Here is a 15275-nt window from a genome sequence, read left to right on the forward strand (position 1 = left end):
GTGTCATAGTCATATTTAGACATGTGTGCGGTCCACCCCATTGTGTCACTTTTCATGCATCAGTTTTTTTGGATAAAATTGCCCTCATATAAAAAGGGCAAGGAGACTCTTCGGTGTTGTTGGGGCAACAAACGATATATTTGTGTGATTTCGTTTCAACAACCTTAAAACTTTGATGCACATTCATCACATATTGTTTCAGTGCATTTTTTACCGCATCTTTACTGTCAAAATCCATGCCAATATATAATTCTTGTCCAACATTAAAAGTCGTTGGCATGTCCAGACCACAAATGTCCCCCTCGTCCGGATGACTCCAATTGATATTATTATAATGCATAGCATCATTCCAAAATGGATTTTGAATTTCTGGTACACCTAATAATTTATAAAAAAAGTCACGTCAACAAACTACTCCTATTTAGTTACCATTAAATACAATTCTCATAAAAAGATAGATGTATTCAACTAATTTTGTATTTCACAAACATTTACCTTCGCTTGGGTGAACAATTGAAACTGGTTCAACGATGTCAGTGACTTCATCGTCTGTATCAGATATTTCATCATCACTATCATCTTCATCGAAAGACTCTTCAACGTATGAGTTAGATGCAAGATAATCATCATCATCATCATCATCTTCATCATCATGTAAATTGCTTATATTTCTTGGCAGTTCCGACTCATGATGAGATACATTACGTCCACATGACGTAACAGAATTTGCAGCATGAAACATAGAACCACCAGCAACATCCTTTTCTACGTACAATTCTAGAACTGACATTTGTTGTTGTTGTTGAAAACTTTCGATCATAGTTTCAACATCTTCGTCATCACAAATTTGCAACGCAACATATTTTCCTAAAACTAAAAATCTACAACTTATAGTAGAAATAATTTCATTATTTTCTAACTTTACCTTATCTCCATTTTTTTTTTCAAAGCATTGAAACTAATTTCGCGTTTAATCTGAATCGCCTTTTTACTGCCTTCAAATATTGCACCATCATTGTCTTCATATACTCTTCCGTTGAAATACAACACTGTAATAATTGAATTCATGATATACTTACATCAACAAAATTAAAAATAATTAATCATAACAGCAGTCTTTTTAAAATAAATAAGTGTATTTGCTTGCTGCATCTACTAAATTAAAGTTAAACTTAAACTACAGATTAAAATTTCATTCTAACTTCAAAAAACTATAAGGGAATCATGTAATTATTTGTAACACCTGTCCACCCATGAACAAATGCTTCTAAATAATTAAACATTATTAAAAAATAACTTCAAAGTAAAAAACCTAATTACAAAAATTATTACGCTTTAACTTCACGTATTAATTTTTTGTCTAAAAAAATTATTACTTCAATTAAATATTTTGTGAATGATAAAAATTAATAAATGTATTTGCTTGCACTATTAAAATTTCCTTAACAAAAAAATTATTTGTAAGTCAGAAATAATTCTATAAAATTATTACTCGAATTATTTGTAAGTCAGAAAAAATTATTACTCCAATTAAATCATTCTAATAAATTATTACTCGAATTAAATAATTCTAAAAGATTTCCGTAACTTCCAAAAGTCGAAGACTCACCTCTAAATATTTGTAAGTCAGAAATAGCATCAACAAAAGCTTATAACCCGAAGGGTCACACGTCAAATTTCTAAGCCACAAAAACCATGAACAAAGACGCATACAAATGATTACTGATAATAATTTTAAAATAACAATTCTAATTCCAAAATTATTACACTTAAACTTTACCTTCAATTTTTAGTCTAACAAATAAATTTATTATTTCAACTAATATTTTGTCAATCATAAAAATAAAAATATTTATTTGCTTGCTCTATTAAACTTAAACTAGACATTCATATTTTATTCTAAAAAAAATTATTACACTAATTAAATAATTTTTGAAAAATTCCTCAAGTTCAAAATCTGCAATTATCACATATAAATATATTCTTAAGGCTGAAATAATTAGTGGTAATAATTTTCAAATACAAAATCTAATTCAAAAATTTACTACACTTAAATTTCAACTTCAAATTTGATTTTAACCACAAAATCAATTACTTCAAAATAAACAATTTGTAAATGATACAAATTATTAAAAAAATTAAGTTGAAACAACATCAAATAATGCTTCTAAAAATTTGACTCAATAAAATTTTATTCCTTAAAATAAATTAAAAAAGATCCTTACTTTCAATAGAACTTTGAAGTTGAAGATGAAATGAAGTAACTTCAAACAAAAACAAACTTCTAACAAAGCGTGTGAAATTTCAGCCTTTTCTTTCTCTCTTCAAACAACCAGTATTTTTCTTTCTCCTTCCTTCAGAATGTTGTGAAATTTGAAGTTGTATCCTACTCTATTTAAACAAAAACTACTTGTGTCTTGCCATTATTAAAAGCATGCAAAATTTGCCCCGAAGTCATACATGTGAGCCTCTGAAGCTACACTGTATGCATGTGATCCTAAAACCTGCAATGCGTGTGAACAATCTACAGGTGTAGCCTCTGAACCCTAACCTGCTTTCAGACCTTAGCTTTAGTCTCGTCATGAACAAGGAGAGAATGCGTAACCAATCTCCTACGTGGAGCATCTCCCCGTTAGTATTGGCGAGATTGCCCTAGTGGTGTATGTCGCTATTATTGCTGGCGACATCAATGCCTACTCAGCAAGTATCGCCAAGAAGAATTGCTACATCAGTGCCTATGTGGAGCATCTCGCGTGTGCTGCTGGCAGGACTGCTTTCTCGCTTCTCCTGCTGGCGGCTTCACCTTAGAATCGCTTCTCCTGCTGGTGGCTTCACTTGAATCGCTTCTCCTGCTGGCGGCTTCACCTTAGAAACAGACCCCCTATGCAATTTGTTACAAAAAGGGACTCCTTTACGTAAAAAGTTTGTAAAGGGGACCCTCTACAGTAAATTCGCCTCACTGTGTGCCTATTGTGTAGTGGAAAATGAAACGAGGTTTTGTGTGTTCAGTTTTACTGTTTGATCGGGTAATCCTCGCCACGCGGGGTTTTGGACCACCACTTCACATTATTTTGGTTTTTACATTATATGTGTTTTTTTGTTAATTTGTTACATGGTCCTTCACTCCTTAGGTTTGGTCATTTTCTCTCAATTATTTTCAAATTATTCTGCTTTTATTTTTATTTATATATTTAATCTTCTTAAATAAGGTAAATAATTAAATTTTCTCTGAAAAAATATGAGACGCTGAATGGGCAAAAATTTAAATTTAATAACTAAATGTATAAAAAATATGATAAATTAATTCTTATATTTTATAATTTAATAATAAAATAGTTTCATAAATTTAATAGCAAGAATAAAAATTAGAGAAAAAACTAAAACTAAATTATAAAATTTAAGACCTGTTGTTTTAAAAAAAATTGAAATTCACAACTAAAAATCATCCAAATGGGCTTTACATCTTACATTAGAGAGAGTAAGGAAATTGCTATATACATGTCCCCATTTTACTAGTACACTCCCTTTTGATTTTATTTTCCAGAGATATCCCTGAAAAATACACTCCTTCACTCTCCACAAGTCTTTCCAATGGCCTTCTCCAATCTCCACCACTGCTGTCGATAAAGACCAGGCCTTCTATATGGATCTTGGCCAAATTATTTTTTGACTTCATATACTAGGGATACCATTGTTGGTGAATCATGAGTGCAATTAACATTGAGTTTGAGGGACTCTATTTGTACCAAATTCCTCTAGAACTCCATTATATTGAGGATTCTTATGCGAGCTTTTATATTTGCCTGTTACTTTGATCTTTTAAAGCAATTTTTTATTTTTTATAAACATAGTTTTGATTCAGCATCACTACCTTGCTACAAAGTTCATATTTATTTTCTTTGCGTTAAACAAAGGGCTACTAGGCCAAAACAGAAACAAAATTATCCATGGAAGACTATGCCAACAACATCCACCATCGCTTCGAGATGAAAGTTAAAGCAAAATCAAAATTCCTAACAGTTGAACAAAGCTGCAAATTTGATACACTTTAAAGATAAATCAGTAAACATTGAATATCCATGTGATGATGACCGTGTCTTTGTCGCATAAGCATTGTGAAATGATGATGGAACTGTTTAAATATAGGGACCAATGATGAGGAATAAGACTAAATAGTCAGCAAATATTCTCCATTGATATCTGTCATACTTGACAAGGTTCATGTGAATAAGACTAAATAGTCAGCAAATATTCTCCATTGATATCTGTCATACTTGACAAGGTTCATGTGAAAAAGGATGAAAGTTTAGAGATAATATTCATTGTTGTTAAATATTCAAATTAATTTAAAGACCAATATCAAATATTATTTTTTTTTTGTAATTTTAATTAAATAAAATTGATATATTTTTCACTACACCTCAGCTGCTACACTATGCTCAAGAAAAAAGAACTTTTGACATTTTGAGAAAAGAAAAATACATATGTATTTTATGAGAATTTCTCTCTAGTTCATTATTAAATCAATCTCAAATTTATCAAGACTGAACTCTGGCCTGAATCTGAAAGTGGCGTCATCTGATTTCAGCAGGTGATTAGGCGTAAAATAATATTTGTAAAGGAGCGTGTAGTGTAGTGTAGTCATGTTATCATCTATTCTAAATTTCTAATGTCTTTGTCCTGTCCTTCCTTTTCCTTGCAAAGTAGAAAACGAAAGCATCTCCCTCTCTCCTAAGCAAGCAATTGCCCTTAACCCTCAAAATCTTCCTCTTTCTCTCACAGCCATTGATTCTCCATGGACGAGTATCTCTCTCTCCAATTTCAACATTTTACACATCAGCAACCTTCATTTCCAATTCAATAAAACTAACCTTTTCTTTCAATTTTTCATTGACACAGATCGGAGCAATACCCGAAGGAGTATTACCCTAACGATCAAACAATCACCAGAAGAGTCTCCTCGTCCTCTTCGACGACCAGCGTCCACGTGACAGCCCTAGACGGCCTGGTGAACGTCAACTCCCTCTTCACAATCGCAGTGTTCGTGGGCCTCTCCCTGACCACCCCGGGCCAGCGCAGCCTCGAGAACCGCTCCTCCTGCGACGCCGGTGTCGACGTGGCCAAGAAGCTTCTCGTCTTCGAAGTCGTCTCCTTCAGCTTCTTCCTTTTCTCGTCGCTGGTGGCCCAGGGGCTGAAGCTGGCGCTGAACCTGCTCAACAGCAAGGACGCCGACGAGGCCTTCCGGGCCCACATCAACCTGAAAGCCCTAAGGCTCGGCATGCTGGGCTCCGCCATTGGCTCCGTCATGGGCTGCCTCTTCCTCGTCCTGTCCATGGTTAATGTCATCGAGATCCGATTGGGAATGCTGTCGTGCGGGAGCAAGGCCGCCGCGCACGCTGTGGCCACCATGGTCGTTTTGGTCTCCTCCGCTCTCGTGCTTTATATTTCCACTGCTATCTATGCTTTTACTCGCTGAAACTTAACAAACAAACAAAACAGATAAATTCGTTATTTGTATTTTATGTGAAGCTTTGTTATGGTTTTGGGTTTTATGTTTGATTTGTTCTCGAATGGCCGTTGGAGCGACCAGGTGGAGAGACTAGAGAGGCGCAATTTAGCTGTTGCTCTCTTGTTTGGTTTCTTTTATTGATAGAAAAATAAAAATGAGTTATTTGCGGAAAATTCATTTTGTTTTGCTTTTGTGTTTTTAGTTATTTGTGTTGCCTATTTACTTCATTGTGGGTTAAATGAGATTTGAGAAGTGTTTGTGTTTGGATTACAGTTGCATCCAACTGAACCCACATTAAACTCAATCCTCCACTCACATAACTTTTTCGTGTGTGCGTTGAAACGTGTATAGTTTTCCCATTCAAAGTGGATACAATGCCTATACAAATGCACTCTTAGGTGACTTGTTATTTGGTTAGGCCGTGTTTTGTTGGTAAAACAAATTCTAATGTGGTGTGGTTTAGATGATGGATTTGTTTGGATATTTTTCATATTAGTTAAGGTGGCATGCGAAGAATTTTGACTCTGGTGTAATTGGTGGGGTGTAGTTTTCTTGTTGAAGATGCAAGAGGAAAAATTGATGATCATATATACGGATGGAACTTATTTTGACTGAATTGAACATCTGGTCTAAACTGCGGTTGCAGGATTTGATCAAAGTTTTTCTCTGGTTACAGGATTGGTTTTGCATGCTGAGTCAGCAATTGAGTAGTGGTTCTTTGTGTGATTAGAGCTCTTGTTCTGGTTTTCTCAGTATTTTAGATAGCTTAATTGTTTAATGGATGATTGATGTGGATTAATTTTAATGGAACGAAATAATTTGTTTTGCTTCATTGCTTTCCGAGTAGTTTAAATTAAGTTAATGCACACATTCGTATAAAAGCATTCAACATTGTCTTAATTGTTACATCTGATGTACGTGTACCTAAACATCTTAGTGTTTTGTTAATTAAGGATACATGAAAAGGTTAGACTCTGTGCTGCGGTTGGTGAAATGGTTTTCTTGAGGAAACCACAAGATGGAAAATTGATAATCCTAAATGGTAATTGGTTGTGTTATTCATATCAATCAAAATTCTAATATGTAAAGTCACTAGCACATCCTAGTGACTACAATAAAGTCCTGGAGAAAGTTGCTTTAATTTCATGGTTAACTAAGTTCCTCTCTGCAAGCTGAAACTCAAATCAAAGTCATGAATATCATGAATGATTTATCAGGGATGTTACTGAACTGAACTTGGTATATTTGAAGGTTCAAGCCTATGATGCTTGAAGATTTAAACGACTAAGTGATGGTTTAGTAGCACTCTTTAAGCTAGGGTGTATTTTTGCTTCTTGAATGTGTTGCCAATTAAATCTGAACAAAGTAACTTGTATTTGTTTTTTGCGGTAGTGTATACAAGGTGGACGAATTCACCCTAATTTTAAAGGTGCATTATTGAACTTCTCTTGTTATTAGGTAACATGAGAAAGAAGGCAAGGGAAATGAATGCCCCCAATCTAAATTTCCAAGGATTGTGTTTGATGGGGGCTTAAGGCTTTGATTTGTTTTTAAAGATATAAGGTTGGGTATCGTGGTGGGTAACAGCTAACAAGGTTGGGCATGTTAGGGAGATATAAGGTTGGCACAACGTTTGGAGAAGGGTGAAGAGAGAAATGAGAGGTCATGGATTCGAATATTTTTAACTAACATTTATAATAAAACTAACAAACTAATATTTCCTGATAAAAAAAATGGGCACGTTGGGTTTTAGGGTGTCCATCCAGTCATTGAAATTAAAATGGAGCGACAAAGTGGAGATTAATTTGGTGTCTATTCTTCTAATAAAAATATTTAACTTTTTAATTTGAAAGAAAATTGTCAGTCAGTCCATATATAAGATGTATTTAGAAATGAGATTGGTAGTTGTGTCTTCAAATTTCCTTGTATAAATCAGATTGAATATGTTTCATTTGTGGGTTGGATAAGTCACATAATCAATGTGACGTGAACTAACAACTACAAATGCTTCAAGAAATAATTCTTGTGGAAGCCTTGAAGCTTGATGATGTTCCAGCAAGATTATATTTAGTCCATTGCTTATTTTTTTTTAGGCTGGTTGGTGTTGAGGGATCACCAATAAGGTACATTCTGATTAAAAATTAAGATACGTGTTTTTTTCCCTCGAGAAAGAAGGGTGTTGCACAATGTCAATGATGAATGAGACATACTAGAAGAAGGGGATAGGCAGATACATATAAGTCAGTGTGGTGGGTTTTTATTTTATTTTATTTTATAGGCAAGTAAGTGTGGTGGGAGTGTAAGATATAATTGTGAACATTAGATTAATCTAACTGAAGTAAAGATGGTGTATCATTATGAGTGGTCCACAACAACATTTGTCTACAAAATGACTATTAGTGAGCATAAAGTGTTACAAAAAGTTGGTTTGATCCTAATTTGCTTAGTGCCCACTAAGTGAGGATTTCAAAGGCGAATGAGCTACTTGGTTTGGTGGTAACTAAAACTCAAAACAAGTCAGAAATATGATAAGAAACACAGCTGAACTGAACTTGGTATTTCAAGAACATGTAAAAAAATTTAAAATATTTTTATGTAATTATGAATAAGTGTTGGTTATTTGGATCAAATATGATGTTATTAGGAAACAATGAGTATGAAAAACGTTCTCTGCGACATTCAAACATGTGGGGAGGAGGTTGATTAATGTAATGGTATGTTTGGTTTAGAGAAAAGAAAATAAATTTTAATGGAAAGTAAAATGATTTTGTAAGTTATTTAACAGGAAAGAAAGATAAAATAATTTCTTCCCCTTACTTAGTTATGTAGAAAGTAAAAAAGAAAGAAAAAAATACGTAAATAAAATGGCATAAATATCTTTAATAAAAAAATAAGTTATTTTGATCTTTCTGCTATGCTAAAACAACTTTCTATCTCCTTTTTCTCCCAAAATAAAAAGATTACTACAATAGAGGGTCTCACGTTTTTCTTTTTTTAATTCTTCCCTCTCGTGTTGATATCAAATGAGAGAATTATTGAAACTTATGCCCTTTTCCCATCATTCTCTATCTGCCCATCAATTTTCATGCGTAACAAACAAAGCATAAAGGAAATAAATATCTCTTGCCTAAATTTCCAAGGTTTTTGTATTGGAAAAAACTTACGCCAAATTCTTTATATTTGGTGGGGGCATTAGGCTTTGATTTTTTTTCGAGTATTCTTTAATGAATAATTACACAGTTAAAACGACAAGGACAGTGGCTTTCATTTTCTTCCTAATTGTTCTTTTTGGTGGCCGATTTACGGATTTTAATTCACTTCTTGTTTGCGATTTTCTTCCTAATTTTTCTTATTTGGTGGTGCATATTAATTAACTTCCAACTTTAATTCTCATGCTCAGTTGATTAGCTAAGGAACGAACTTTAGTCGTTTACTTTGGATCCTTAGCCTATTAAAGAAAGTGCCTAATTTAGAGCTCAACCAGTGCAAGTGCTGATAAAAGCAATAAATGAAAGTAAAGACTTAAAATTAAAGGCTTAAAGCCATAAATAAAGTGAGTAAAGCTTAAAGTAAAGATAAAACATAAAGGAAATGGCGATATATCAATTGATTTTTTTAATGGATGTGTTACTTACGTTTCAATGTACATAGACTAATATGGAGCATAAAACTAGTTTATCTTTTTAAAGCATAGAATTATAAAAGCAGGCTTTCTCTCTCTAAACAAAGTCTTTTTTTCAGGCAAGATTAGAAATACTAAGATTTTTAATATTTTGTTTTTCTTGTATCGTTTTATGGTTGAAGCACAGAAGTCATCAACCCTTCATAATAAAGCCATTTCTACATTTTTTTAGATTTTTAATAATTTATCTTTCTTGAATACCTTATTTTTTTCCCCTGTATTTTTCAATTTAATTTTGTAGAATTTGAATCAATACAGGTAAATTTCAAAAATAAAGTCAATGGAGGAATCGTCATATCCTAGCCAAAGTTGATTTGAAAATTAGAAAGATACAAATAGAGATCAGTCACTTAATTATTGACATGACAAATAAGTCATACTTAGACTTACTTGTCTTACCCCATTTTTTACAAGGAAATTTTGATTTGACCAGATTTGAAGTCTAGCTGTCAAAGGTAGGATGTAGATATTCGCCCTATAATAATAAAGTTGTAATAAAAGTAAGGTTATAAAGTTGCACTTATATATTTATACTGATAATATAATTGAATTATTTAATTCCCTAGTTTTTTATGGTTTTTATTTTTATATATTAATTGATTTAAATTGAGTTTAATGCATAATTTACATGAAGGGCGCGGGGAAAGGTTCATTTCCCTTGTTCCCACTAGGACAAGATTCGCTAGGGTGAAACCTGCCTCTACATAGAAGTTAAAATTCAGAAGATTGAATCAAGTTGATACATACCTTTAACTTAGGTCCTGGATCCACTGAGGGCCAGTAAGGCAACCCTAGAAGCAAATAAGTTCAAAACTCTGAACAATTGATTGAAAAGCAGGCGCGTGAATGTGAGAAAAAATGGGTTGAGAAAATTATGGAGAACCATTGACGTTTGTTTGATGCTTGTTATGTCCACACAACAATGTTTTAATGCCAGGGAAACTTTTCATGTCATTCTTAACTAGCACTCAACGATTGTTGAAGCATTTGCTTGATTGCTTATATTTAGTGTCAATGGATGCGTTACTCAATGTAAAGCTTTTGTCATACGAATTTTGAATAACTGAGAGTAATAGGATCAGTAGTGTTCATTGACTTGTAAGCAAAACACATGCAAATTGTCTCACCTTACGTATTTTCTTATTTATTGGGCATTGGAATCTGGGTTCTATTTTTCTCATGTTTTGGTCGATTAGTCGTCCTGATGCATAATGATTATTAAGTATACTTTTCTGTTCAGAAATATGAAAAGCAATTGCAACAAACTGCCGTTTAACTAGTCAAAGCCTCACTAGCACTCCGTTTAGTAGAAGCATACAAGGAAAAAAAATTAGATGAGAAATATGATAGATAAAAATAGGAAAGAGAAAAATTGGTGAATCAAAATAAATGAGATATAAAGGAAACTTAGAGGTATTTGGTTTTACAAAAATAGGGGTAAATAGTCACTTTTATCCCCAGAAGTGTAATTCGTTGACAAATGTGTCTCTGAAAGATCTAAATATAAAATTTAGTCCTCGAAAGTGTTAAAAGTGCGACAAAAATATTCTGCCGTCAATTTCCGTTCATCACCATTTAAAAAGTTGCTTACTTGACACATAGGGACAATTTTGTCAGTAAAAAATTATCCACATAACTGCCAACGTGGAGACATATTTGTCATATACTACATATGTAGTGACTTTTGATTTTTCTTACTGTGTGAAAAAGGATTTTTTGGCATATGCTGATTTTCTTCATTCCCAAAAGCGACGTTCTTGATTTTTTCTTCATCTCCCACACTTTTAGAAACTTCTACAAGAGAAGTTCTTCATCTCCCACACTTCCACAACCTCATTACGTGGGCAAATCTCCCAACCACACTGACGCACAACAACACACGGCAACGCACAACGACACACGGCGACGCAAACCCATAGAATCGTTCCCGTCGACGGTGACTACAACGACGCACACCCAGGTTTGGACTTTATCATATGCTGTCATTTTTGTATGCTTTTTTTATTTTTTTTCTACGCATATGACTTTTATTGGTTGGCCGTAATGGCATCGTTGTCGACTAGTGTCTTCGTTGTCGACAAACGGTTGTTTTGGGATTTTGACGATGACCGTAACGACGTCGTCGCCATCGCGTTTTTCGTGGTGTTCATCGTCCATCTAGCCTTTGTTGTCAAACCTCTTCTCTTGTGTTCTCTTCTTTATTCTCAAACTTGTTCTCTTCTCTATTATGAAATTTGCCTTCTCTTCTCTATTATGAAACTTTTTATGTTCTCTTTTTGTGAATATATAATTAATTTTTGTTATGTTTCTCTATAGGATGTATGATGAAATCAGTTTTATTTTGCACCACAATAGTAAATTCATACAAAATGCAAGGTGAATTCTATGCCTGAGAAGAAGTTGAAACAAATTTGATTAATGTTTGGACACCCCAAGAATTGTACAAAGCTTGTCACAACTATGTGAAATTACTCACATTATAGTAAAAAATTGGTAACTATTTTCATCCAAATGACTAGAATATATCACAAAATTGACATTTTGTTCCAAAAGAAGACACTGACATTTAAGTCCAAGTAAAATCATTAACAAATTCCTCCAACAAAAAAATACTGACAATTTAATCCATAAAATTTTTACTGACGTTTACGTCCAAAAATGATTTCTTATTGACATTTTTGTCCAATCTAATCAGCACGATCACGTTGGCAATCAATTTTGTAACAAATTTGTCCCTCTGTAGACAACTTTTTTAACGGTAAGGGAAGAAAGTTAACGACAGGATATTTTTGTCACACTTTTAACACTTTCGAGGACTAAATTTTGCATTTAAATCTTTCAAGGACACATTTATCAACGAATTACACTTTTAGGAATAAAAATGATTATTTACCCAAAAAATAGAGATAAGACAACCTCAAATATCAGGACAATTAATGAGATCGATGAGTGAATGTGTTTTCAGAAAAAGATAGAGATTGAGTTGAAGAGACATAAAGATTCTAAGTTCATCCAACCTTATTAGATGCATTATACAAATATTAATTATGCCATCATGTAAAATTAATTATGTCATTCCTCATATTTTTATGAAAATAAATTCGAGCGACACCTATCATTTTTTTATTTCTTTCCACCATATTTAATATATACCAAACAAACTTGCTTTTATTGCTCCTATTTCCACATCTCTCCCTCCATTTCTTTGATATCTCTTCATCACGAAACACAACGTAATTAGTACAACAAGATACAAGAAAAAAAAAATGTAATGTTCTTGAACGGACGACATCAGGTAGAAAGTGGAGAACTTGGCAACCTGTCAAGGCCTATATAGTTGTCAAGTGTGCATTTGCTCGTGCCAATGTTAGGACTCTGCTTTTAGAAGTGGTTTATGGCAATTAACTCTAGTCAACAGATATTCCTCTAACTCCGACTTGATTTTGATCAAGTTCAAATTTGAATTTTCTCTAATTTGCAAAATAGAGTGCAATCCTCTGAAAATACTTGATTGGTTATTGTGAGAAATAAAAACAATATATTTAGACCATATAACCATTAATAAATGATCAAAATTATAAGTTACTAGTTGATAGTCATGTGATCCCTTAAAAACTCATTTATATTTATTATATAAATATTTGTATAAATATATAATAAACACTAATTCAATAAAATAAAAACTTAATTCTCTTAAAAAAATCAATAAGAACTTAATTAAAGTATATATCTAAACAGGGCCTAAAGATTTTTATTCTCACATAATACAAAACATTGTTGTGATTGAAAATCATTCGGCTTTTGTGATAACTATTTTTTGGGCAATAAATATTTAGTGGTAACCATTTTAAAAACCATACAATAATTAATTTTACAGTAAATCTTTAGACTGGTAATATATAAAAAAAAAAAACTCATACCATGATTTACTTGGTGAACGCCTGAACGACAGCCCAATTACTATAAATTTAAATTTTGACAACAATTTTTATAGGAAAATTATTCAAAGACCCCGCATACATATCCATAAACAAGAATCCCAGAAATTGTCTTCTACAAGATCTTTGCTAAGCAATGTAAGTGAGTAGATTTTTATACTTATTGGCAGCTTATTTAGACTTAGACACGACATAACAAAGGGAAATTCTATTCCTAGCTCCCATTTCTCTCTCTCTCTTCATAGCGCTTTATTCCAGAATTACTTTCTGGAATACAAAAAACATATTCTGAGATCTAATTTTCAGAATATAATGAGAATCCAAGAGGGTGTGAAGAGAAAAACAGAGATGCGAATAGAAGCCCCTCATAAGTAATGACACATGCAGGAAACCGAATCATGGCCCCCCAAGACCCAAATTAAAATCTTCTATAGGCACCCCAAATCATCAATCTCTCATACCTAGTTATTAGCTCTAGTGTCTTGTTTTGCATACAGGATCTGAACAATTCTGTATCTGAAAAAAAAAATGGTAATCTCCTGACAAATGAAGTTTAAACTATTCATAATCTATGTACAGAAATTTTTGGAAACTGATGCCAAATAATGGACTAAATTAATTATACCAGCTTAATTAATATAGATAATGGCTTCTCATATTTAAAGCCTCACATTCATTGAAAAGAGGGACGCAGGTGTGTGTTTGGGGGGGGGATCACACCATTCAGAGGACAAAATAGTGTTTGCACCAAGCATTGTGTATCACCCACTACAGCCCTGGAATGTCGCAATTTCCTGTGCTATCATGACAATGACAGCTGCTATCCAAAACTACAATGCTAATATTCTATTCAATTTTTGTAGTGCCCAAGTGCTGCTCCAGGTCTCTATCCTGCCAAAGCGTCCCTATTTTGTGCAATTGACTACTATGCTCAAAAGATGTCTTGGCTCTATACAATTGCCCACTATTTACTATAGCTTTAAAGATAGATAAATAGGGAAAGATAGTGCTGGATGCAATTTTATTCCTATTCAAAATATCGGAGTTATTATAGCTTAAATGTACGAGGCAATTTATTTATTTTTTAAAAAATGAAAGATATTCCTTGGATATATATGTATCTAGGCATATTGTAGTCGTATTGGTATCAAATACGAGTACAAGATTGATATATTGCCATTTTTGGATTAATCATTTCATAAGGAAAGACAATGATGGACAAAATCAAGCATGGGTAGGAAATTGGTAGCAAATTCAGGTCCAAGCTCCACATTACAAATTATCACTGTCTTTCTCAATTTAACCACTACGCAATGACTAATTCTTAAGCACTTCAGTGCATTCAGCTACAGATAGGATATACAATCACGGTTAATTAGCATCCTGCTACCAAATAGCATCAATTGTAGCTTAATAAACCATCTCTAAATTAAATTCTCATTATACCCTAAAGGATAAACCATGCATTAAGGATTAAAGGGTTAATAATAGGACAAAACATAGATACAGTTCCTTAGGTGTTTTTAGCGTTGTTCTCCAATCAAATCGAACTTTTATTGGTAACCTTAACCTATGTTGATCTTTAATGCAAACCTTTATTACGTAGATCACTAAGGTAAAACTCTAATTCTAATTCGAGAACACCACCAGAGGCATTGCATACAAATTTTTCACTTAATAAAATCCATCACACAATAATATTATTCTTCCGGTAATATATTTAGTTGATCTTACACATTCCTAAGGTGCTAGTATAACATTCCTACAGCTGAAAGGGCAAAATGTATTTTCAAAAGCAACAACTGCTTCATTAAAATTCAAAACTAGTTCTTTCAAGTAGCTTAAATAACACTAAGTCAGGGGGGGGGGGGGGGGGGGGGGCTGCATAGGCCTGACTATGTCCCTCTCCCCATTTTTGCAATAACAGGCTACTAAAAATCATTGCAAAAAATACACATAATCAGAATTAACAATCCAAGAATATCCACCTCAGACCAGACAATTAACCTAGAGCAATGTTGTTAAATGGTGGCACCATGATGGCATGGCAGATTCTTTTGCCAACCGCCATAGGCAATTCATGAAGGGAGGCATGCTATGGCAGAGCCATAGGCATGTTCATGTGGTGAAATTTTGGCCTTCCGCC

General features: G+C 33.3%; 1 protein-coding gene across 1 annotated transcript; it reads left to right on the forward strand.

Annotated features, from left to right (window-relative positions):
- Nucleotides 1–4527: 4527 nt before the first annotated feature.
- LOC100801428 (uncharacterized) lies at nucleotides 4528–5682 on the forward strand. Its single transcript, XM_003532190.5, has 2 exons — nucleotides 4528–4803; nucleotides 4900–5682. Exons 1-2 carry the CDS (start codon nucleotides 4796–4798, stop codon nucleotides 5474–5476), a joined length of 585 nt encoding a protein of 194 aa, XP_003532238.1. The 5' UTR covers nucleotides 4528–4795; the 3' UTR covers nucleotides 5477–5682.
- Nucleotides 5683–15275: the final 9593 nt, after the last annotated feature.

Source organism: Glycine max, chromosome 8, assembly GCF_000004515.6.
Source record: "Glycine max cultivar Williams 82 chromosome 8, Glycine_max_v4.0, whole genome shotgun sequence".
Classification (NCBI taxonomy): Eukaryota; Viridiplantae; Streptophyta; class Magnoliopsida; order Fabales; family Fabaceae; genus Glycine; species Glycine max.